The 23,331-nt window shown below is 41.3% G+C and overlaps 1 protein-coding gene across 1 annotated transcript in view; it reads left to right on the top strand.

Annotated features, from left to right (window-relative positions):
* The window catches only part of LOC114697707 (gasdermin-C-like), a 36,379-nt gene extending 20,856 nt beyond the window's left edge, over positions 1-15,523 (top strand). The window contains exons 5-13 of the mRNA XM_037197502.1: positions 426-537; positions 11,075-11,194; positions 11,373-11,396; positions 11,649-11,678; positions 11,898-11,924; positions 12,729-12,868; positions 13,389-13,518; positions 13,973-14,046; positions 14,642-15,523. Of these exons, the coding sequence (XP_037053397.1) occupies positions 426-537; positions 11,075-11,194; positions 11,373-11,396; positions 11,649-11,678; positions 11,898-11,924; positions 12,729-12,868; positions 13,389-13,518; positions 13,973-14,046; positions 14,642-14,881 (897 nt within the window). The 3' untranslated portion in view covers positions 14,882-15,523. The remainder of the gene's footprint in view (positions 1-425; positions 538-11,074; positions 11,195-11,372; positions 11,397-11,648; positions 11,679-11,897; positions 11,925-12,728; positions 12,869-13,388; positions 13,519-13,972; positions 14,047-14,641) is intronic.
* Positions 15,524-23,331: the final 7,808 nt, after the last annotated feature.

Here is a 23,331-nt window from a genome sequence, read left to right as displayed (position 1 = left end):
AACAGCTATCAGAGAGTACACACCTACACAGACCCCAGATGTGAATATGGGTGGAACAGCAAGCATCGAGGGCTGAGTAGGAGAATGAGTTTGAAAAAATGAAGACATTGTAATAGGGTTGGTTGTATGGCTCAGTGGTAACTACTAGCCTGGCAATCATGGTTGCTCTAGGTTCAATCATCAGGTTTCTCTGGGAACACCTCCCAAATTTCAGTGCAGGTACTATTGTTATAGAAGTGGGAGAGGCAGTGACTGGACATGGAGACCAAGAAGAAGGGGAAGTGATAGACTGCTAGTGTTTTCTCACGAGCTTTCTAGGTTTATTTGACTTTTAAATTACAAGCATATGTTGCCCTGATTAAAAGTAAACATGATTTTTAAGAGACAAAGAGCTATAAACTCCTAGGAATGTTTTGTCTCCCCAGGGTCAAGCCCAGGGACAGTGGCGAAGTGACAGAACAGATTCAGTGCCTATCCTGAAGGGTGCAGTGGTGGCCTACAAGAAGAAGCAACTGGTCATTGAGAATAATACATGTGGTGAGTAGACTTGGGAGTAAGGTGGGGGTGGGATGTCTAGAGACCTGAACCTCCTCTTCTCTCCTGACTGTAGACGAGGAAGAACACTTTTTACTGTCCAAGTCACATGTGCCACCATCCTTAGCCACCCCTAAAATGTCCAAGCTCAAATACCACTAGCTGTAGGAAGAGATCCATCTTGGAGTGCTTAAATGGAGATGTCTTTAGCTGGATGAAGTCCAAGCCCAATCCCAGCCATCTCTAGTCATTCATTTCTAGCCAGTGAAGGTTCTGCGACTCTCAGAAGCTCAGCAGGGAATCCACAGGCCCACCAGGTGATCTTAAAACCCATATTAACTCTCTATAAAATAATAGGAGCACTACACAAAAGAAACTGTACGTAGAAGGCTTGAACAACATAGCACAGGAGTTTTCCATGGCTCTCATCAAGAAACACACACAAAGACACACACACACAGACACACACACAAAACACATGTATGCATCCAGGTAAGCACACCCCTCCCCCATGGGTTCAGACTCTGCCCTGGGGCAGAGATGTCTGAATTAGGAATATGTGTTATGTGAGTGCCAGAACATAAGTAGGTTTCAGAGCTCCAAGGTCCTCCTCAATGTGGAGGGCAGCTCCTCAGAAAAAGGGGGAATGCCTTTCATGTACAGGCATACATACACACATGCACGCATATGTACAATCTTCCCCCACCCCCAAAATATCTATCTTGTAAATTCTGGCCAAGGAAAGTCCTGGAGTCAATCCTCTAGTTGACAGCAATAGACTTTCTAGTATAGTACAGTTAGTGGACCGTGGCTTATGGAGAAAGATTATCCACACCCTACAGGCACCCTTGAGTGAGTCATAGGGTGGGGAGTGGGTACAGGCTGGAGATGCCTTTGAAATGCCTGGGGGAGATGTTGTTACTATTACAGATCATAGTAAATGAAAAGAGCTTTCATTTTCAGAGGGAAAGATATAATAAAATAAAATAATAAAAACATTAACCAGAAACAAACAAACAAATAAAACCTCAGATCTGATTAGATCAGAAGCTGTAGCCAGAGAACCAAGGCCATGTTTGTAGAGGCCCAATCCAGGAGAGTTCCCCACCTGATAAACTGCAAAGACTGAGGTGTACATAGAAGGAGAGAAGTGATGTTCCATGTAGAGGGCACTTAGGGGAGCTGACTAGAGGGGGGATGTGCATGAGAAGAGGTGATCATGGGAGGGGACTCTGGGGTGATGGTTTCTGAAGGTGCAGAGAATGTTGTCAGATCAGGCAAAGAGCTTGGTAAACCTAAGGAGTGAAGACAGGTTGGGGTGGATGCTTTGCTGGAGGTCACTTAACCTCCTGCCTTCATGTCAGCTTGGGGAGAAAGTCTCATTTCCCCCTGACACACGAGAAGGACAGTTTACTCTGAAGTGATGGGTCAGTGATGTGGCAATTATGAAGTCCTTTTTGGTCTGTTATGAGGACTAAATTTGTACTTGTCAATCAGCTCGTGGTCCCAGTTGGTCCCTTTCCTGCTGTGCCTGATTGTGTAAATAAGATGCCCTGCTCGCCCCCTAGTGCTCAGAATGTGACTTGCAGACACTCTGAAGTTTGCTTTTTGTTTAACTTTAATTCACACATTAAATGCTGTCATTTTTCTCTCTTGCCTCATTTCATGTGTCAAATGCTTGAACTTTGTTCTAAGGCAAGTCTCAGACCTCAGCATATCTCTATGGATATAATGTAAAACAATGCAAGATTTTCAGATGTAGTGTGGATAAGGAAGGGTCAGTTAGAAGGCTAACAAGAAACCTATATGACAAGGCATGGAGTATTTTTTTATTTTTTATTTATTTATTTTTTGAGTTTATAAATTTATAATTTTTAAAGCCAATCGAGATGTATATAACTACTGAATTAAATTTATCATGCCCAATAGAATGAAAGATTAACTAACTGTAGTAGCTACTTTTGTTGCCAGGGTCTCCACTGTGCTAGCTGTAGTAAGCAATTATGAAATGGTAATCCCAGAAACAGTAGCAGTGGTGTGCGCCATTGTTATAACAGCAACAGCGGCAGCAGCAATGTCAAATTCTCTTCTGGATTGTGTGGACATCCACTGGCACGGATACAGCTCCAGAAACACGAACTGCCAAGGCCCGTTTTTCTTGATCCGAGCATGACTTTGGCTGGCAGCTCTTCTGGAGAATCCAATCTTATGGCTACAGTTTCTAGGCTTACATTAATGCTTGCCAAAGCTGGCCATATTGGGCTCTCAATATCCATTGGCATCAGAAGGGTAGATTTTTTTCATGATGACCCATTAGGTCTCTGTCATGTTGATCTTCTTCAGCATCAGCCATAGGGCACGTTCAGTGCTCAGGAATCCAAAGAGGAACCTCATTGTCTTGAGGAAAGACATAAACCAAACTCCGGGGCCACACCAACACTAGATCAGGTCTCCTCCACGTGCTAGTAGAAAGATCCTTCCATCACTCCAGAGGGTGATTTGCAACAGGAGCCCTCCAGTGCTTATCTGCATTAGATCCTCCAGCAGAATCCACTGATAAACTCCAGCAGAATCCACCGATAAAAAAATTTAAAATATATAAAACAAGGGAAAGAATAGAATGTGGAGAGGAATGATGAGTCCCTAGTTCTCCCTTTTTTTAACTTTAGTAAAATGTTTAATATTTCAAATTTTTCTATTTTTATTTATTTTTTATTGTTTAAAATTAATTAATTATTTTTCTATTATCATCTTGATAGAGTATGTATTCTCATCTTAATAGTGAGATGTTTCATTGAGGCTTGCTCAGTAATTGAGTAAAACCAAAATTTATTATAAGCCACAGTCATCCTAGGGACCTCCATGCTATATATATATATATAGCCTCCATGGTTCTGTGGGTTGTAGTCTGATTGTTCTTTATTTTATATCTAGAATCCACTTATGAGTGAGTACATACCATGACTGTCTTTCTGGGTTTGGGTTACCTCACTCAGGATGATTTTTTCTAGTTCCATCCATTTGCCTGCAAATTTCATGCTTTCATTGTTTTTCTCTGCTGAGGAGTACTCCATTGTGTATATGTACCACATTTTTTTCATCCATTCTTCAGTTGACAGGCATCTAGGTTGTTTCCAGGTTCTGGCTATTACAAATAGTGCTGCTATGAACATAGCTGAGCATGTATCTTTATGGTATGAATCAGCATTCCTTGGGTATATGCCCAAGAGTGGGATGGCTGGGTCTTGAGGTAGTTCGATTCCTAATTTTCTGAGAAACCGCCATACTGATTTCCACAGTGGTTGTACAAGCTTGCATTCCCACCAACAGTGGAGGAGTGTTCCCTTTGTTCCACATCCTCTCCAACATTGACTGTCATTGGTGTTTTTGTTCGTAGCCATTCTGACAGGTATAAGGTGGTATCTCAGAGTCGTTTTGATTTGCATTTCTCTGATGATTAAGGATGTTGAGCATTTCTTTAAATGTCTCTCAGCCATTTGTGATTCTTGTTTTGTGAATTCTGTTTAGCTCTTTAGCCCATTTTTTAAATGGACTGTTTAGTATTTTGATGTCTAGTTTCTTGAGTTCTTTATATACTGTGGAGATCAATCCTCTGTCAGATGTGGGGTTGGTGAAGATCTTTCCCCATTCTGTTGGCTGTCTTTTTGTCTTATTAACTGTGTCTTTTGCCCTGCAAAAGCTTCTCAATTTCGAGAGGTCCCATTCATTAATTGTTGTGCTCAGGGTCTGTGCTGTTGGTGTTATATTTAGGAAATGGTCTCCGGTGCCAATGTGTTCAAGAGTGCTTCCTACTTTCTTTTCTATTAAGTTTAGTGTAACTGGATTTATGTTCAGGTCTTTGATCCACTTGGACTTGAGTTTTGTGCATGGTGACAGATATGGATCTATTTGTAATCTTTTACATATTGACATCCAGTTATGCCAGCACTATTTGTTGAAGATACTTTCTTTTTTCCATTGTATAGTTTTGGCTCCTTTGTCAAAAACCAGGTGTTCATATGTGCATGGATTAATGTCAGGGTCTTCACTTCGATTCCATTGGTCCGTATGTCGGTTTTTATACCAGTACCAAGCTGTTTTTATTACTATAGCTCTATAGTAGAGTTTGAGGTCAGGGATGGTGATGCCTCCTAAGGTTGCTTTATCGTATAGGATTCTTTTAGCTATCCTGGGTCTTTTGTTTTCCCATATGAAGCTGAGTATTTTTCTTTCCAAGTCTGTGAAGAATTGTGTTGGGATTTTGATGGGGATTGCATTGAATCTGTAGATTGCTTTTGGTAAGATTGCCATTTTTACTATGTTAATCCTACCTATCCATGAGCATGGGAGATTCTTCCATTTTCTGATATCTTCTTCAATTTCTTTCTTTAGAGATTTAAAGTTCTTATCAAAAAGGTCCTTCACTTGTTTAGTTGGTGTTATCCCAAGGTATTTGTGGCTATTGTAAAGGGTGATGTTTCTCTGACTTCTTTCTCAGCCCTTTTATCATTTGTGTATAGGAGGGCTACTGATTTTTTTGAGTTGACCTTGTATCCTGCCATTTTACTGAAGGAGTTTATCAGTTGTAGGAGTTCCCTGGTAGAGTTTTTGGTGTCACTTATGTATACTATCATATCATCTGCAAATAGTGAAAGTTTGACTTCTTCCTTGCCAATTTGTATCCCTTTGATCTCCTTTTGTTGTCTTATTGCTCTAGCTAGAACTTCTAGTACTATATTGAATAAATATGGGGAGAGTAGACAGCTTTGTCTTGTTCCTGAATTTAGTGATATCGCTTTGAGTTTCTCTCCATTTAATTTGATGTTTGCTGTTGGCTTGCTATAAATTGCTTTTATTATGTTGAGAAATGTTCCTTGTATTCCTGATCTTTCTAAGACCTTTATCATGAAGGGGTGTTGGATTTTGTCAAAGGCTTTTTCAGCATCTAAGGAGATGATCATGTGGTTTTTTTCTTTCAGTTTGTTTATATGGTGTATTACATTGACTGATTTTCGTATGTTGAACCATCCTTGCATCCCTGGGATGAATCCTACTTGGTCGTGATGGATGATTGTTTTGATGTATTCTTGGATTCGGTTTGCCAATATTTTGTTGAGTATTTTTGTATCAATGTTCATGAGGGAGATTGGTCTGTAGTTCTCTTTCTTTGTTGCATCTTTGTGTGGTTTGGGTATCAGGATAATTGTAGCCTCATAAAAAGAGTTTGGTAGTGTTCCTTCTGTTTCTATTGTGTGGAACACTTTGAAGAGTATTGGTATTAGTTCTTCTTTGAAAGTCTGGTAGAATTCTGCACTGAAACCATCTGGTCCTGGCCTTTTTTTGTTTGGGAGACTTTTGATGACTGTTTCTATTTCTTTAGGGGTTATTGGTCTATTTAAATGGTTTATCTGGTCTTGATTTAATTTTGGTATGTGGTATTTATCCAGAAAATTGTCCATTTCTTCCTGGTTTTCCATTTTTGGAGTACAGGTTTTTGAAGTATGATCTGATGATTCTCTGGATTTCCTCGTTGTCTGTTGTTATGTCTCCCTTTTCATTTCTGATTTTGTGAATTTGGGTGCTCTCTCTTTGCCTTTTGGTTAATTTGGCTAGTGGTTTGTCTATCTTGTTGATTTTTTCAAAGAACCAACTCTTTGTTTCATTGATTTTTGTATTGTTCTCTTGTTTTCTATTTCGTTGATTTCAACCCTCAATTTGATTATTTCCTGGCATCTATTTCTCCTGGGTGAGTTTGTTTATTTTTGTTCTAGAGCTTTCAGTTGTGCTGTTAATTCATTGGTATGGGATTGCTCCATCTTCTTTATGTGTGCATTTAGAGCTATGAATTTTCCTCTTAGCACTGCTTTCATAGTGTCCCATAAGTTTGGGTATGTTGTACTGTCATTTTCATTGAATTCTAGGAAATCTTTAATTTCTTTCTTTATTTCTTCCTTGACCCATTGATGTTTCAGGTGGGCACTATTCAGTTTCCATGAGTTTGTGGGTTTTCTATAATTTTTGTTGTTGTTGAGGTCTAACTTTAAGGCATGGTGGTCTGATAAGATACAGGAGGTTATTCCAATTTTTTTGTATGTGTTGAGATTTGTTTTGTGTCCAAGCATGTGGTCAATTTTTGAGAAGGTTCCATGGGGTGCTGAGAAGAAGGTATATTCTTTTGTGTTAGGATGGAATATTCTGTAGATATCTATTAAGTCCATTTGAGTCATAACATCCGTTAGGTCCTTTATTTCTTTGTTAAGTTTCAGTCTGGTAGATCTGTCTTTTGGTGAGAGTGGTGTGTTAAAATCTCCCACTACTAATGTGTGGGGTTTGATGTGCATTTTAAACTTTAGTAGTGTTTCTTTTATGAATGTGGGTGCTTTTGTATTTGGAGCATAAATGTTTAGAATCGAGGCTTCATCTTGGTGGATTTTTCCCGTCATAAATATGTAATGTTCATCCTGATCTCTTTTGATTGATTTTAGTTTGAAGTCTATTTTATTAGATATTAGAATAGCTATACCAGCTTGTTTCTTAGGTCCATTTGCTTGGAAAGCCTTTTCCCAGCCCTTTACTCGGAGGTAGTGTCTGTCTTTGAAGTTAAGGTGTGTTTCTTGTATGCAGCAGATGGATGGGTCCTGTTTTCTTATCCATTCTGTTAGCCTGTGTCTTTTTATAGGTGAGTTGAGACCATTGATATTGATGGATATTAATGACCAGTGATTGTTGATTCCTGTTATTTTTTGTGGTTGTGTTGTGTTATCCTTCTGTGGTGTATGTTGGTGTGTGGGATTATCTATTGCTTGATTTTTCATGGATGTGTTTAGCTTCTTTGGGTTGGATTTTCCCTTCTAGTGCTTTCTGTAGGGCTGGGTTTGTGGACAGGTATTGATTAAATCTGGTTTTATCCTGGAATATTTTGTTTACTCTGCCTATGGTGATTGAGAGTTTTGCTGGGTATAATAGTCTGGGTTGGCATCTGTGGTCTCTTAGTGTCTGCATGAGATTTGTCCATGATCTTCTAGCTTTCATAGTCTCTATTGAGTAGTCTGGTGTTATTCTGATGGGTTTGCCTTTATATGTTACTTGGTCTTTTTCCTTTGCGGCTCTTAATATTTTTTCTTTGTTCTGTGTGTTAAGTGTTTTGATTATTATGTTGCAAGGGGGACTTTTTTTTTGGATCCAGCCTATTCGGTGTTCTGTAAGCTTCTTGTATCTTCATAGGTATTTCTTTCTTTAGGTTAGGAAAGTTTTCTTCTATGATTTTGTTGAATATATTTTCTGTGCCTTTGAGTTGGTATTCTTCTCCTTCTTCTATCCCTATTATTCTTATGTTTGGTCTTTTCATGGTGTCCCAAATTTCCAGGACGTTTTGTGTTACGACTTTTTTGTCTTTAGTGGCAGAAAGCACCATCTGGGACTGAGCACACACTTCAAACCTAGCAGTCCAAGAATGAGAAGCCACTTTAGAGACTTCCAGATTTAGAAACCAAGAGCGAGAGCAGTGACTGCCTGGGCCCAGCATCAGTGGCTAAGAGCCATGGAGCATCATGGAGTCATAGGCAGCAGATGCCAAGAGAGCCATCTTGAGTAGAGAGGGTCTGTGTGCTTTCTGCCATGAAGGAACTGTGGTGAGGAGAACACAGTTGGCTTGGATGTTTGTAGAAGCCAGACTGACATAGCTGGAGGCTATATTCCTCAGCCTTGACAAGCTGAGCAGAGACAGTATGGAAAAGGTGAACAATGGCTGCTGCATGGAGAATGCTGAAGAGGTTTTGAAATACCCCCTGTAATGGAATAAGCAGGGTCTGAGTCCGCTAGGTTGCTGAGTTGAGACAGAGCTGTGCTCCAGGCTGAATGGAGAGAAGATGGGCTGAAACCTAGGACAGCCTGAGCCCCCAGTGGTACAGCTGGAACCATAGAGCCACCCTGGGGGTGGCATTTGATTGTGCAAGCAACCAGTAGAGCAGGTAATGGGACCAGGGTGCTGAAGGGCAGCCTCAGATTGTACTGGCAGGGAGGCAACTTGAGCCCATGCAGTGTGAGGCAGTTGAGAACCTTCAACTCTCAGGATACCAGGGTCTCTAGACTGGCAGGCTCAGAGATAGGAGGCGCAGAAGGACTGGGACTATAAAAAAAGCCAAAATAAGACAGAGCTAGCTGCTAAAGCTGCACAGTTTCTATTTGCTGGTGGTGAACAAATGCGTGGCTACTTTAAGAGATGGCATCCTGGTTCATTCTGGTTGTAAGGAGAGCTATTTTGAAGAGGTCTGCAGTCACTCAGCTACAGTGACATTGATGCCAACTTTGCTCTAGGGTAGATTTTCCAGGGGAATTCTTCTGGCCAGAAAGTGTTGTTGTAGCTGAGAGCAAATTTTAGAGACTCTTGTTTCAACTGGGTTGTTGCATTCAAGGGAACTGCAACAAGTTTTTGGTCATGGGTTTCTTTGTATTTGGAGCTTTTTGCTTCAGATTCATAATGATTTGAACAGCTATACAAAGACTTTGGGGCAGCTGGCAAGTCAGGCCCTGATCTTGAGCTTTCAGTGGAATGTGAAGACTGGTATTAGAAAGGAGTTTTTGAATTTTTCAGACTTCAGAAATGAGACAGTTTTGATTTCACCTACACTTATTTACTCTATTAACTGTGGTGACTCATGAACTGTTTTGTGTAGGAATGGAACTGTTTGTGGAATTATTTTGTGTCTATGAAGTATAAAGAGTTCTATTAAGAGTTTGCTTTTGGATGTAAGTTTGTGAGAATTGTAATTCTGTACAGTAATGTTCATGCTAGAATTATGATGTTAACTTGTTAATGTTAGTGAACCATGGTATGGTGATGCTAAGGAGTCCTTAGATTTGATGCAGTTGCATCAGGAGTTTACTGATTAATTTGGTGCAGTTGTATCAGGAGTTTATTGATTTAAAAAATGGCTTGATGCACCTAAAAAGGCTGTAGTCATCTTAGATCTGTTTAAAAAGGCCATTCCATTTTGATCATCCTCTACTCATTTACTAGGAGGTATAGCAGCCAAAGAAGCAGGAGTAGTGCTGTAATTATTACAGCTATTTGCAAGCCCTTGGTGGAAAGCTGATTCAGAGTTTCATGAAGTTAGGCTCTGTACCTTCCCCTTCCAGAGACTGGTAGTCAGAGATGGGTAAGGCCTTCTTGTGAGCTATCAACCTAAGACAGAGCATACTTGTTGGAAAGTGTGTTTCAAGGATGGGTAAAACTGTATGGTTGAAAAAGAAGACCTAATACAGGCACAGTCCATCTGAGGGGTCTGAGGGACTCTTTATATTTTAAAGAAGTGTGAGGTCCTGCTCTACTGGGAATTTAGGTCACCTGTGAAGAGATGGCCTGGAACTCAGGAAAGGTAAGTGCACCGCTCACCCATTTCCCAGCCTTCCTCTTACCAGGAGACAATCAGACGCATTGGGGAGTCAAGTCAAGCAAGAACTCATTTATTGTTAGGCAGTAAGCCTCTTTTATAGCAGAAACCTCAGAACTCTAGGAGGGGTGAAGGAACCAACCAATCATTTTAAAGGTCACCCTATATTCATTTTCTTGTTTACGAGTTGTTTATGCACTGACATCATCTCCTGTTCTTAGTATCTTATCTCAGCATAAACAACTTGAGCTAAATTCCTCTCAGCACCATCCTTGTATCTACTCTAAGTGTAAACAACTTAAGCTAACTTCCTCTCCACACCATCCTTTGTATCTACTCTCTGCTAAACAGCTTAAACTAACTTCCTCTGGCACCATTTGTGTCTACTCTGCATAAACAGCTTAAGCTCTATTTGTCTAACTTCCCCTTGGCACCCTCTTTGCAGCTCATGTATGCCCCACAAATAAGGGGGACTATGTAGGGGCCCACAGAGCCTCCTTAGTAAGGCCTTACTCAAGGCCAGACAATCTGACCTTGCTTTACCCAGCAGGGCTGCATGATGGAATGATTTGGCCAGGGATGTGTTTACTAGATATTTTGAAGAGTCTACACTTGGCTGTATATTGTGCTTTTATCTTGAAATGGGTAGGTCTTTTGCTTCTCCCCTTCATAGTGTATAAAATGCCTATTAGACTAAATCTGGAGGTGGCTGGGTATTGACCCAGGGCTCTCACAAAGCTATCCTGTGTCTCTGTCTTTCTTGTCTTCTTCATCTATATTTCTATCTAATATTTCCTCATTCCTCTCTCGTCCCCCCAAGAACCCTTCAACAGGTCAGGGAGAGACTCCGACAAGGTCCTACATATTGGAAGGAGATAACTGACTTCCAGAGTTTTTCTCTGACCACTCTATGTACTCTGTGGCATCCACACACACACAATAAATAAGCAAATAAATGAAAACAATTCAATAAAATAAAATGCAAGTTTTAGGGCAACTCTCAAAGGGTGTGATTTACAGGTCACAGAGGCTAGTGTTTGGGTTGACATCATCCCTAGGGTTTGGCCTGAGAATCTCTAAATGGTGTGTGGGAACTACTCTAGCAGGTGTAACTGCATCTCTCCTAATTGAGTTTCTTTTCCATTCAGCCATTCTCCTTTCTGCTAAAGCTAAGAAGAAAACCTTTCTAGGTATGGTACCTAGGCTGCTAAGAGGTTTTGCTGCCTCAGATGAGATGGTCGGAATATGTTCTGGAGTCATTGAGACAGGTATGTCTTTATTGTACAGGATCTACCTGGGGATGGATTTATCATAGGAAATTTCCTGTGAAAGTAGAATTGCAAGGTGAAAAGCAAGGGTGGATGGAGGAGTTGGGAAGGTCTGAGGTAAGGGAAGGAGTGGAGAGAGTGAGTCTTGGTGAGTGAGCCCTTTAATTTCTCTTTCAAGGGCCACATTCAATAAGAAGGCAAGGTAAGTGAAGGGTTCTGGGGCTATGAGAGTCGGACCTGCTCCCTCATGCTGAAAACTAAATAATAATAATAATAATAATAATAATAATAATAATAATAATAAAAAACCCACTGGATTGTCTTTGCCCGAGGACTTGAGATCTGGTCTTCAAAACAAGGTGTGGGGATGGAGGATAAAAAAAATGTCAGAGATACAGGGGAAATAAGGTCAAACACTAATTCTTGGGTGGGGTAATGTATTTTCTCTTTCTAGTCAGGAAGATAAATTATATCTCTCCAATTGGTGAGTATGTGTCTGGTGGGGTTGTTGTGGAGATCCAGGTGATGCTCCGGTGCTTAGCCCTAGCCCTGGCTCTGGTTCCTGTGGGATGGGAAAGATCATGGAAGGCTGGTGTGGAGAAAGCATAGACTGGGAATGGGGCAGGAGGAGATGGCAGGAGAGACACAGTGTGTGTGTCCTGAGCAAAGTGAGCATGAAGAAAGCTTGTGCTTCTCTTTCTAGGAAGGATAGAGGAACCCTTCCATCTAGGTGAGTTTTTGTTTTTGTTTTTTGTTTTTCTTTATAAAACCTAGGCTTCTATCAGGAAACCACAGGCTTGGAACTCAAATAAGAACTTTCTTTGGAACTCAGAAAACTAAGGTCTGCGTTCACATTTTTAGTTAGTTCAACTCACATATGAGCAACTGCCTGCTCCATTGTTCACTGAGGACTTCCCAGGAAGCAGGCATTACTCCAGCATGGGCAATGTGAAATGATTGGATGAAAGTGCCCATGTCTTTGAAGCTTCCACTATGGCATCCTCTCACACTCACCGAAAACCCTGTAGGACACTTGGCAGAACCAGAATACCCTCCAATGCATGCTGGGCTAGTTCTTCACAGATGGTGGAGATAGTTATTACTAAGTGTGGCTCTTACGTGCCAGGTGCCTGACAAAGACAGACTCATTGACTCCTCACCATGTCCCCATTTATCACACATGGAAACTGATCCAAAACACAGAGGACTGTCACCTCTGGAGTCTAACAGTACATTTTCTTCCTGACATATCCCCGACATGAACACGTGGTCATTTTTCTCCCACTTGTGTTAACTAGTTTTCAGAATTTCCATCTCCACTCCCAGTGCTGTGCTCCCTCCTTCCAGAGCGCTGACACTGGTTGCTCTGTAGTTCTTTCTACCTTTATGATAGTTGCCTCAGTGGGGCTCAGTCAGGTCAATGGAGAACTTTTAACCACTGGAAATGGTACTGAAGGAGAAGGGCTTAGCATCCCAGTAATATTTAATGAAGAATTGCTCTCACTCTGTGATTGGTGTTGCTGTCTATGACCAGATTTCAAGCGCCTGCAAGATGAGGTTTCTGAGAAAACATGGGAACTGTCCATGCTTTCAAAGGATGTTCAAGATGTCGTGTTCTCTAGCCTCCTGCCCATGCTCAGTGACAGGGAGATTCTGTATAACCTGATGAACATGGTGAGAATTCCATAGCTGCCTACAGGTGATCAAGCCGAAGGGTCAGTTTGGGTAATGGAAGTGCCGAGATAGATGAGAGTGAAGGGATGTACATGATGCCCACGTGCTTAAGCAAGATGTCAAAGATTGGGGATTCTGGCTCCACGCACAATGATGAGAGCTAGAGAGTGTGGTCCCTGAAATCTGCTCAGGATGCCCCTGGGGAAGTCAGAACCTATCGCCCACACCTTGCTTAACTCCAGTAGACATAGGCACATTATACAACAATGGTTTTGAGCCAGACATGGGAAGCTGAAGCTACTTGCAAGAATGTTGCAAGTTCAAGGCCTTTCTGGGCTACATAGTGTGTTCAAAGCTAGCATGGGCAACAACCTGAGACCCTGTCACACAGAAGAGAAAAATGAAAGGAATAGGGAGCCAGGCTGCAGCTTCATGGTAGAGGATTCGTTCAGCATGTATAAAGTCATTCATCGACAGCACTGGGGAATGCTGTCGTTAAGAGAACATCTATCTCCTCTAGCTGGAATTGGATCAGTCGGGGCATATGGATGGCCCAGGTGCTGTGATCCTAGATGTGCTGCGACAGGACTCAAGACCCCCATGGATTGACCTAAAGAACCTCATTCTTTATCTCCTTCAAGCCCTAATGGGTAAGAATGATTTGAGGGAAGTGTGGGAGAGTCCTGGTGTTGGTTCTCAGAGGGCTCTTTTAGATCCACCTCCCCCAAGGCTCTTGAATTATCATGATCATTCTCATGTCACCCTGCTCTGTGACATCAACAAGGCTCAGGATGATAACAGTCCATGCACTGTGGATGGAGACTGAGGTGTAGAAAGTGAGCAGTCACCATTCTCTTCACACATCCTTGGTATAAGATGATTCCTGTCTCAGCCTCTAGATTGTCAGGCTCTGGGTCATGTCTCTTATGATCTGGAGCCGTCTGAAGGGCAGAAGAGCTTTCTAGAGACTGTGAGCTTGACCTTCAAATCCAATGGGGCATATTCCTCTGTTCCAGAGTTTTCCTCTCATTGGGTGTCTTAGTTCATATTGAGAGGAAAATATTGAGGCTGTCTTTCTGTTTCCTCACACATCCTTTCCTTCAGTGCTGAGTGATACCCAACTCAGTCTGCTGGCCCAGTCTATGGAGAAGAGGCTCCTCTTCCATCAACAAGAGCTGGTAAGAAACCCCAAAGCCTAGCAATCCAGGGAGTGGGAGAGAGGAAAGCAGGAAGATGAAGAACATTCTAGAAGAAAAAAATATAGTTTCTACAAATAGAGGAGTTGGGAATGTCCCTGGTTGCCTTCTCTCTCTGGGGATCAGGCAGGTTGGGTTTGATCCTGTCAGGAGAGTCTCTGTATTTATGGTGGTCCCAGAGGCCAGGCCTACTAGATCTAAATTAGCCACCTAAGAAGGCATCTTTGTAGGGATGAAGGAGATGAATGTCAGTTACACCTTTTTCTGTTTACAGTTATAATTTTCAAATTGCCTTTTCTCTCCCCATATATTTATCTGTAAATACAAAAGTGTGCCTAGCCATATACACACTTGTGCATGCACACACACACACACACACACACACACACACACACACACACGGCACTCTTGTGCAGCACAGGCCTTATAATTACCATGTTGTAGCTGAGGAACCAATGCACAGTGATCCAGGTCTTGCTTAGTTCATTATCTTGTGTGGTTCATTGCTTGTAGGACAGAAACTTTTTCACACTGGTGTCAGAGCCTGGTCTGTCAAATCTGAGAGTTTTTCTTCTAGGTAAAGAGTATCCTGCAGCCGAACTTCAAGTATCCCTGGAATATCCCCTTCACTCTCCAGCCTCAACTTCTTGCCCCACTCCAGGGTGAGGGCTTGGCCATTACTTATGAATTGCTGAAGGAGTGTGGTCTGAAGATGGAGCTGAATAATCCCAGGTCAACTTGGGATCTGGAAGCCAAGATGCCTCTGTCTGCCCTTTATGGGAGTCTGTCATTATTGCAGCAACTTGTAGGCGCCTAAATCTTCTTCAGGGTCTGGCCCCAGCTCAGACCATGCTGAGTCCTGGAGACATTAGAGATGTGGACCATGGTACACACAAGAGTGGTGTTTTCTGTGCATGTTCTAGGGTGGTGGGAATTAGGATGCTGAGGATTATTCTTTTCAATTTATATTCATTCACAATTATATAAATCATATATTTTGATCATATTCACCCCCATGTCCTTTTTTTGTATATCCTTCCTCCAAGCTCCTTCCTAACAACTTCTTATTCAACTTTTTCCTTATGTTCTGTTGCATTTAATTAGGGTGGTTTGTATCACTGTGGGCTTATTAACTTGAGTAAGGGTGACTTTCCAGAGGCTACACTGCTGAGGAATATAACTCCTCTCCCCCCAGCAGCATTAACTGCCAACAGTGTCTTAGGGAGGGATTACGTTATAGGACACTCCTCTATCCATGATGGAATGTTGGTGACCCTGGCTTTCTTGTCGTGAGAAGGTAACCATTGCTACTGTCAGTTTATGGGTGTAATAGCTAAGCCATATCCTTGCCATGTCCATGAATAAAGATGCTGGTATCCGTCAAAGATCCTTAAATAGTTGGTTAAAGATTTAAATGTTTTCTTCTATATAACATAAAATAAATGTTACTTTTACTTAATTGTGTGCATTTTGAATTGTTTTGGGTGAAAGATGATGGTGTCAGTCATTTTGAATTGCACCAGAAATAAATTGGCAATCTTTTTAGATAGATAGTTAATAGTGTGATTATTTATTACTTTTTTCAGGCATCCTTACTCATTTTATCCTCTCCCCTCCTTCTGTATTTATTTCCAGTACCTGTTCTAATTACACTCCCTGCCCCCATTTTCTCCATTTCCCCTATGGGATTTCTTGTGCCCTGTTGTTCCCCTCTGTATTGCTTCCTGTTGCCATAGAGTCGGTTGTTATCTGAGGCAGTCTCAATTGGGGATTGCCAAGATCATTTTGGCCTGTGACCATTTCAGTGAGAAATTGTCTTGACTGATGATTGATGTGGAAGTGCCCAGCCCACTGTGGGCGGGACCATCTTTAAGCAGATGGACTTGGGCTGTACAAGAAATCTAGTTGAGCATAGGGGAGAGAGCAAGCCACTAAGCAGAATTTCTGTATGGTTCTTGTTGTTGAGTGCCTTTCTGACTTCCTTCAAAGATAGACTGTGACCTGGGAGTGTCAGATGTATTAAAACCTTTCTTCTCCAGTTTGCTTTTGGTCCTGGTGTTTATTACAGTAACAGAAATCTAACTAGGACACTTTCATTACTTCCAGTACCTGAAAGTCAGCAACAATAGAGACCCCAAATAATTCTTTTTAAAACTTACAATTAATGTTTTTTATAATTTTATATATGAGTACTGTATTTGCATCACCTTCACCCCCATCTCCCTGCTGGAACTTCTCCATGTTCGGCACTCCCTGTAAAATTCATGAACTCTTCTTTAATTTTTGTTGCACACATGCACACATATTTATACATGAACACAGTCTGCTGAGTCCATTTTGTATAGCTTGTTTGTGCACATGCTTAGGGCTGACCACTGGGATTGGATAACCTATCAGGGGTTTGTTCCTAAAAAAAACTGATACTCTACCCAGCAGCCATGTATTGCCTATAGTTTTCCATATATGGTTAGGGCCTCGTGAGACTTTCCCCATCCACATTGCAATGCCAACTTGTGTTGTTGTTGAGTAGGTCTTGTTTAGGTGACTCTAATTTTGAGATTTCATGAGTACAGCTTTCCTCTCATATTTTGAGGGACATAATCTCTCAGCAGCCTTCCGATTCCCTTGGCTCTTCCAGTCTTTCCATTCTCTCTTCCACAATGTTTACTGATCCTTAGATTTGGCACTAATATTATAGACATATCAACTGTGGGTGGGTATCTCATGGTCAGTTATTCTATGCATTTTTGACTAGTTGCAAATTTCTGTAATGGTCCCTGTCTTAGTCACTATCTACTGCTATGAAGAGAACCATCATCAAGACAACCCTTATAAAAGAGCACATTTAAGTGGTGCTTGCTACAGTTTCAGATAGTTAGTCCATTATCATCATGGCAGGAAGCATGGTGACATGCAGGCAGGCCTGGTGCTAGAGAAATAGCGGAGAGTTTTACATCAGAATCCAGGGGCAGCAGGGAAAGAAAGAGAGAGGGACTTTGGCTTGGTGTAGGCTTTGGAAACTTCAAAGCCCACCCCTAGCTACACACCTCTTCCAAATGATACACTTACCCAACATGGTCACAGTCCTGATCTTTCCCAGTTTATCTGCTGGGGACTGAGATTGTGAATCTATGAACCCATGGGGGATGTGCTCATTCAAAACACTATAGTCTGTGCTGAAGAAAGAAGCTTCTTTGAGGAGGAATGAGAGCTACAGTCAATTGTGAGGGAAAGGATAAGTATGTAGAATGTGGTTACAAATCAAACTGGTTTAGGAAAGTGGCAGCAGTAGGTTTTCTTTTGGGTCCATAACCTCATGAACCATGGGTAGTTGTCTAGATTTATAGTGCCAGGCCTGAATTCTCTACAACTGAGCCGGCCTTAAGTCCAGTGGAAGGTTGTTAGTTGTCCTGAAGATAGAAATGTCACTACTGTATCCTTGGGCATGCCTTGTCATGATGGTCATAGTGGGAGTTTTTAGGCTTTTTAGTGGGGCAGGACTAATGGTGTTTCCTGCTTTGGTGGCTTGCATAACACCTTCACATACTATGAGAGAAAGTCCTCAAGGAGATAGCTTCCAGGTCAGTTCATCTCAGTTCCTCCAAGTCATGTGTCTGAGTGCGTGGTGTCTTCAATAACAGCATCTTATCTTCAAGTTCTGAGAGGGCAAGCATGGGAGAAACTAAGCCCCAATTTCAGTTGGAAGCAGCCAGATTGCCTGCATGTCCCCCTCCCAGGCGGTTTTAGAGTCTCATTTCTTGAAATGATAATGCTAGGTAACTAGATATTAGCAGACTTGGAGGCCATGAGGAAAGACCCCCTTTTCATGGATTTTGCTTACTTTCTCTGACAACATGGGTTTTCTCCCACTATTAATGTGTGGGGTATTATATGTGGTTTAAGCTTTAGTAATATACATATGTGGGTACCCTTCTGTTTGGGGCATAAGTGTTCAGAATTGAAACTTCATCTTGGCGGATCTTTCCTGTGATGAGTATGTAATGCCCTTCTTGATCTCTTTTGATTGATTTTAGTTTGAAGTCTATTTTGCTGGATATTAGGATGGCTACACCAGCTTGTTTCTTAAGACCATTTGATTAGAAAGTCTTTTCCCAGCCTTTTATTCTTAGGTAGTGTCTGTCTTTGAATTTGAGGTGTGTTTCTTGTATGCAGCAGAAATATAGGTCCTGCTTTTGTATCCATTCTGTAAGCCTGTGTCTTTTTATGGGTGAATTAAGTCCATTGATATTAAGGGATATTAATGACCAGTGATTGTTCATTCCTGTTATTTTTTGGTGGTAGTGTGTGTGTTCTTCTCTTCTTTGGGGTTTACTGCTGTGGCTTTATCTATTGCCTGTGTTTTCGAGGGTGTATCTGACTTCCTTAGGTTGGAATTTTCCTTCTAGTGCTTTCTGTAGGGCTGGGTTTGTAAGTATTGTTTAAATCTGGCTTTGTCTTGGAATGTCTTATTCACTCCGTCTATAATGATTGAAAGTTTTCCTGGGTATATTAGTCTAGGCTGGCATCCATGGTCTCTTAGTGTCTGCATTACATCTGTCCAGGTCCTTCTGGCTTTCAAAGTCTCCATTGAGAAATTGGGTGTTATTCTGATAGGTTTGCCTTTATAAGTCACTTGGCCTTTTTCCTTTGCTGCTCTTAATATTCTTTCTTTATTGTGTACGTTTAGTTGGTTAATTATTATGTGGCAAGGGGACTTTTTTTGGGGGTCTACTCTGGTGTTCTATAGGCTTCTTGTATCTTCATAGGCATTTCCTTCTTTAAGTTGGGAAAGTTTTCTTCTATGATCTTGTTGAATATATTTTCTGTGTCTTTGAGTTGGTATTCTTCCTCTATCCCTATTATTCGTAAGTTTGGTCTTTTCATGGTGTCCCAAATTTTTTGGACATTTTGTTTCATGATTTTGTTGGCTTTAGTGTTTTCTTTGACTGATGAATCTATTTTTTTCTACCGTATCTTCAATGCCAGAGATCCTCTCTTCCATCTCTTACATTCTATTGGTTATACTTGCATCTGAAGTTCCTGTTCGTTTACTCAGATTTTCTATTTCCAGCATTCCCTCTGTTTGTGTCTTCTTCATTTTTTTCTATTTCCCTTTTCATGTCTTGGACTGTTTCCTTCATCTGTTTCATTGCTTTTTCATGATTTTCTTTCAGGGTTTTATTGTTTTCTTCTGCTTTATTTCTTCTGCTTTTCCTCTGTTTTTTTTTATAGCATTCTTCCCATTTTTTGTTTGTCTTTTCCTCAATTTCATTTGCGATTCCTTCTATATAAGCCTCTACACTCTTCATGATGTTATTCATAAGGCTGGTTTCTTCTGCTTCTTCCATTTTTTGATGTTCAGGTCTAGCTGTTGGAGGAGGGCTAGGTTCTGGTAATGGTTATTGCTCTTCATTTTGTTGTTGCATTGATGCAAGACTGCCTTGATGTCTGTCCATCTCCTTGTGGATTTGTTCTTGGTCTTATCAGTGCACTTGGTCCAGACAGAGCTGACAGATTCAGGAAGCCCCTCTCCCTTGTCCAGATGGGAACTCCGGGGCGGGATGGGAGCTCTTGTCCAGATGGGAGGTCTGGGGCAGGATGGGAGCTGGGACTGGTCTCTAAGTCTCAGGAAGTGGCTGGGGTCTCGGGCGGATGGGCATGGAGATTGCAGAGTCTGCTGGGGGTCTTGGAGAAGGAGAGCCTTCCTGGTGGGGGTAGAGGGGATCCTGCCAGATGGCTTGAACCTGGGGCCAAGTTGGGCAGGTCTTCCCTGGAATGGCTGGTGCCCAGGGATGGGATCTAGGCTGAGCCCAGGCACTCACCTCTTGTCCAGATGGGAGGTCCGGGGCAGGACCACTAAACTCTTTTATTGAGGATACCACCCGAAGGACATGCTGACAGTTTTCTTCTCCAAAATTTCTGATACCAGAAACTGTTCTAAGATCTCCTAATGAAGATTCTCCCCTAACCCAGCAAGAAAGAGCTGTGAAAGAAACAACTTAGCCTCCTTTTCCAGCTATCTGAATTGTAACAATTCTCACCAAATTCACAGGGAACCCTTTTCCTAGTTGGGCAAGGATAGCTGCTTGGCTACAGAATTGGAGAGTGGTCTAAGAATTGCAAGGTCTTTGTCACATTTGCAACCACTGCTGTTCCTTCTGGTCTGGCTACTTTATGGTGAGGAAGCAGCCCAGCCCTACCGCAGTCCCTGATCCTCCAATGGTTCTTCATCCATGCCATTTATGTACCCTCCATTTTGTCTTGTTGATGCCTCTTGTCTTCTATTTCCCTTTCTTTTAGTCTTTACCTATTTTTACTGGGTTCAACAACACAACACTAAGTTCTATGAAAGTGTGAAGTAAAGCCCTCTCCTTTCTTATGAGAGTGAGTTTGATTTCAGAAATAGTTAAACAGAAGCAGGTATGAGTTTTACTGAGTCCCATTAAACTCACAATATTGCATCTACTACTGCATGTCTGTTTTCTTCTTAGATTTAGGTTGTTTTAGAAAGTGGATTCTAAGGGTAGAGTATTTATGCAAATTTAACTTCATAGAGTTCACAGTTTAGGTCCCCCAGTTCTTCAGTGTGTGTGTGTTTATGTGAGGGTGTGTGTGGGTGTATGTGAGGTTGTGTGTATTTTAGACAGGGTGTCACTATGTAACCCTGGCTGGTCTGGAACTCACAGTGTAGACCACACTGACCTTCAAGTCATAGAATTAATTGTTCACACCTCTACCTTTGCTTCCAAGTGCTGGGATTAAAGGTGCCACAGCATCTAACAAGTTCTTTAGTATTTTGATGATGCCCTAGTGAATATTTATACCTGAATATTTGTTAATTTTTTAATTATTTTCTTAAGGCATATTTGTATATGAGGAATTAAAAATTCAAAAATGTCAATGTTTTGAGTGACTTTGGCAATACTACTACTAGCTTAGAAATATTGTGGTGATTTATGTTTCTATCTGTATCTGTAGTAGAGTCCTTATCATTCCATCACTGGTGGTACTTAAAAGTTTTTATATTAAAAAAAACTTTCCTTAATCAAAATGAAACTAAAATCTCAATCATTTTTTATGATTCATAGTGAGCTTCAAGATTTTAAAATGTACACTTGCTATTGTTTTTCTCTAGGGAATTACTATCTTGGTCCTTAACTCATCTGTGATGTTAAGTTCTGGACTTGATCTTAGGAAAATAACCATTTCCTCTGTGGAGTTGCTTTGTGTCAGGCTTTTGGTCATAGCAATGAATGAAGTAACTAACACAGTGCCCGTGAATCCAGACTCTTCCCATCTTGTAGCCACGTGTTACACCCAGCACATGCATTAGAAGATGAGTGAATAGTTCCGACCTCATTTCCTGAAAATTGGGAACTGTTGTATCCAGAGTCCTCCAAAGACCAGCAAGAGACCAAATCCAATGCAGAAGCAAAGAGTCTTTTTTTGTTGCCAGTTAATTTGGGCCTTCCTGTCTGTCTGAGGCAGCAGCAGAGCAGGAGAAATCCTGAGTAGCAATGGGACAGGGTTTTTATAGGGGTTATAGTAAGGAAGGGGTTGGAGTCTATGTACTACATAGAAACAGACTCAGGATTGATGTACCTCTCATAGAGAGGTGCTGTCCTTGGTTAGCTTGCAGCTGCAAGGACATTATTATCTCTTTCAGCAGTTGCAGTGGTAACTTCATTTTTTTTTCTTTATCATGAGCCTACTAGCTGAAACTTTTAATTGGCTTCTCCTATTATATGGGGGCACTTAGTGGAGTTTTCTTGTAACTAGAGCTAGGCCCAAGGTCAGGGGCTCAAGGGCACATCATGCTATGCCAGGGGTCTACATCCTGTTTGGTCTTTTCCACAGCCTGTCATGGCTGAGGAATAGCCAAGGCAGGGGTCTTGACAGGGGCCTGAGTTTCTCAGCAACCAGACTTTTTCAGCTGGTTTTCTTTGGGAAGAGAGAGGTACACTGTTTCCTAAGAATTCTCCCTTCCCTGAGCAAGGAAAGCCTTGCAGGTACACCCTCAGATGTTCTCTTGTGCTGATCCATAGTCTTTTGGATAGTGGGTTTGAACATTAGTTCTGTGCTCAGAGCTTAGTTCCTAGAGAGATGAGGTCGTGCGTGCACTTACATCTCAAGAATATTGCATTGAAAATTGACTCCGACCTGTTAAAACAAAGGGAACACAGTGAAGAGAATCACATTGGTTTGGGCCTGGAGTTTGTAGAGACTGTACTTGAATCAGAAGGTCCAAGGACTGTGAGGAGCTGCATTCAATTGCACTTTCTCTAGAGGAGGAAAACTGACTTCAGCCTTGTAAGTACTGATGGGGATGAAGGAGTGAATAAGGAGAGAAGCTTGTGTGGTCACCAGTCATTCAGGCTGGTTGTGAAATGAGTTGACCAGCTTATTACTATGTAATGTGACCTGTGGGGAATGAAGCATTCCTTCCTTAAGTTCTTCCTAGGAGAATTAGCGGGGAGCACACGAGAGCACATAAGGGTAACGGCTTGTTCTCTGATACATCTTTATTCAGGTTTGGTGTTGCAGATGTAATTGAAAAATGGTCACATGAGGACTTGTGCATGATCAGTGACAATTCTTATATTATTATAGTCATATAATCCAAAATTCTGTTCCTTGTCATTGGAAAACCTGTTCTTTGCTGTAAAGAAAGTGATGTAAACAGATTATTCTTATTAAATCTTTTCTACAAAGTGCTATAATACCTATTGACATATGTAAGTTCATCAATATCTACAGCCAAGATTTTGATTTCCACCCACACATCTATGTCTCAAACATTTTATCTCCATGACAGTTTCTACTGTCGAGTGCTGGTTTGTATGATTGTCTGTTTCAGTCTGTTCCTGGTTCTTAAAATCAAGGTGCTGAGGTATGAATTTATTTTCTTTCTCCACTGGAAATGATACTCAGGGAAATGGCACCACCTCCATCATGTTGCCCAATTTAGAAATGCTGAACTCCTCTGTCTTTCTCATGATCCACATAGAACATATTATTATTATTATTATTATTATTATTATTATTATTATTTCTGTAGCAATCTTGAGTCATCATCCTAGTATCAACTTTGAATATCTCTTATTCGAACTTTGCTGTGAACACCTTCAGATGTAAGTCATACTCTTTGCTGTTGGGATTTTTATACTGAGGAATTTTTCCATATCACAAATATACTTAGGCCACTCTTTGCCTGAATTGTGTTCTCTTTTGCTCATTTGTGGTACAGTTGGCCTTATGGATTCATGG

Source organism: Peromyscus leucopus, chromosome 20 (assembly GCF_004664715.2).
Source record: "Peromyscus leucopus breed LL Stock chromosome 20, UCI_PerLeu_2.1, whole genome shotgun sequence".
Taxonomy (NCBI): Eukaryota; Metazoa; Chordata; class Mammalia; order Rodentia; family Cricetidae; genus Peromyscus; species Peromyscus leucopus.
The sequence above is the reverse complement of the archived record's forward strand: the minus strand, read 5'-3'. Positions and strand labels throughout refer to the sequence as shown.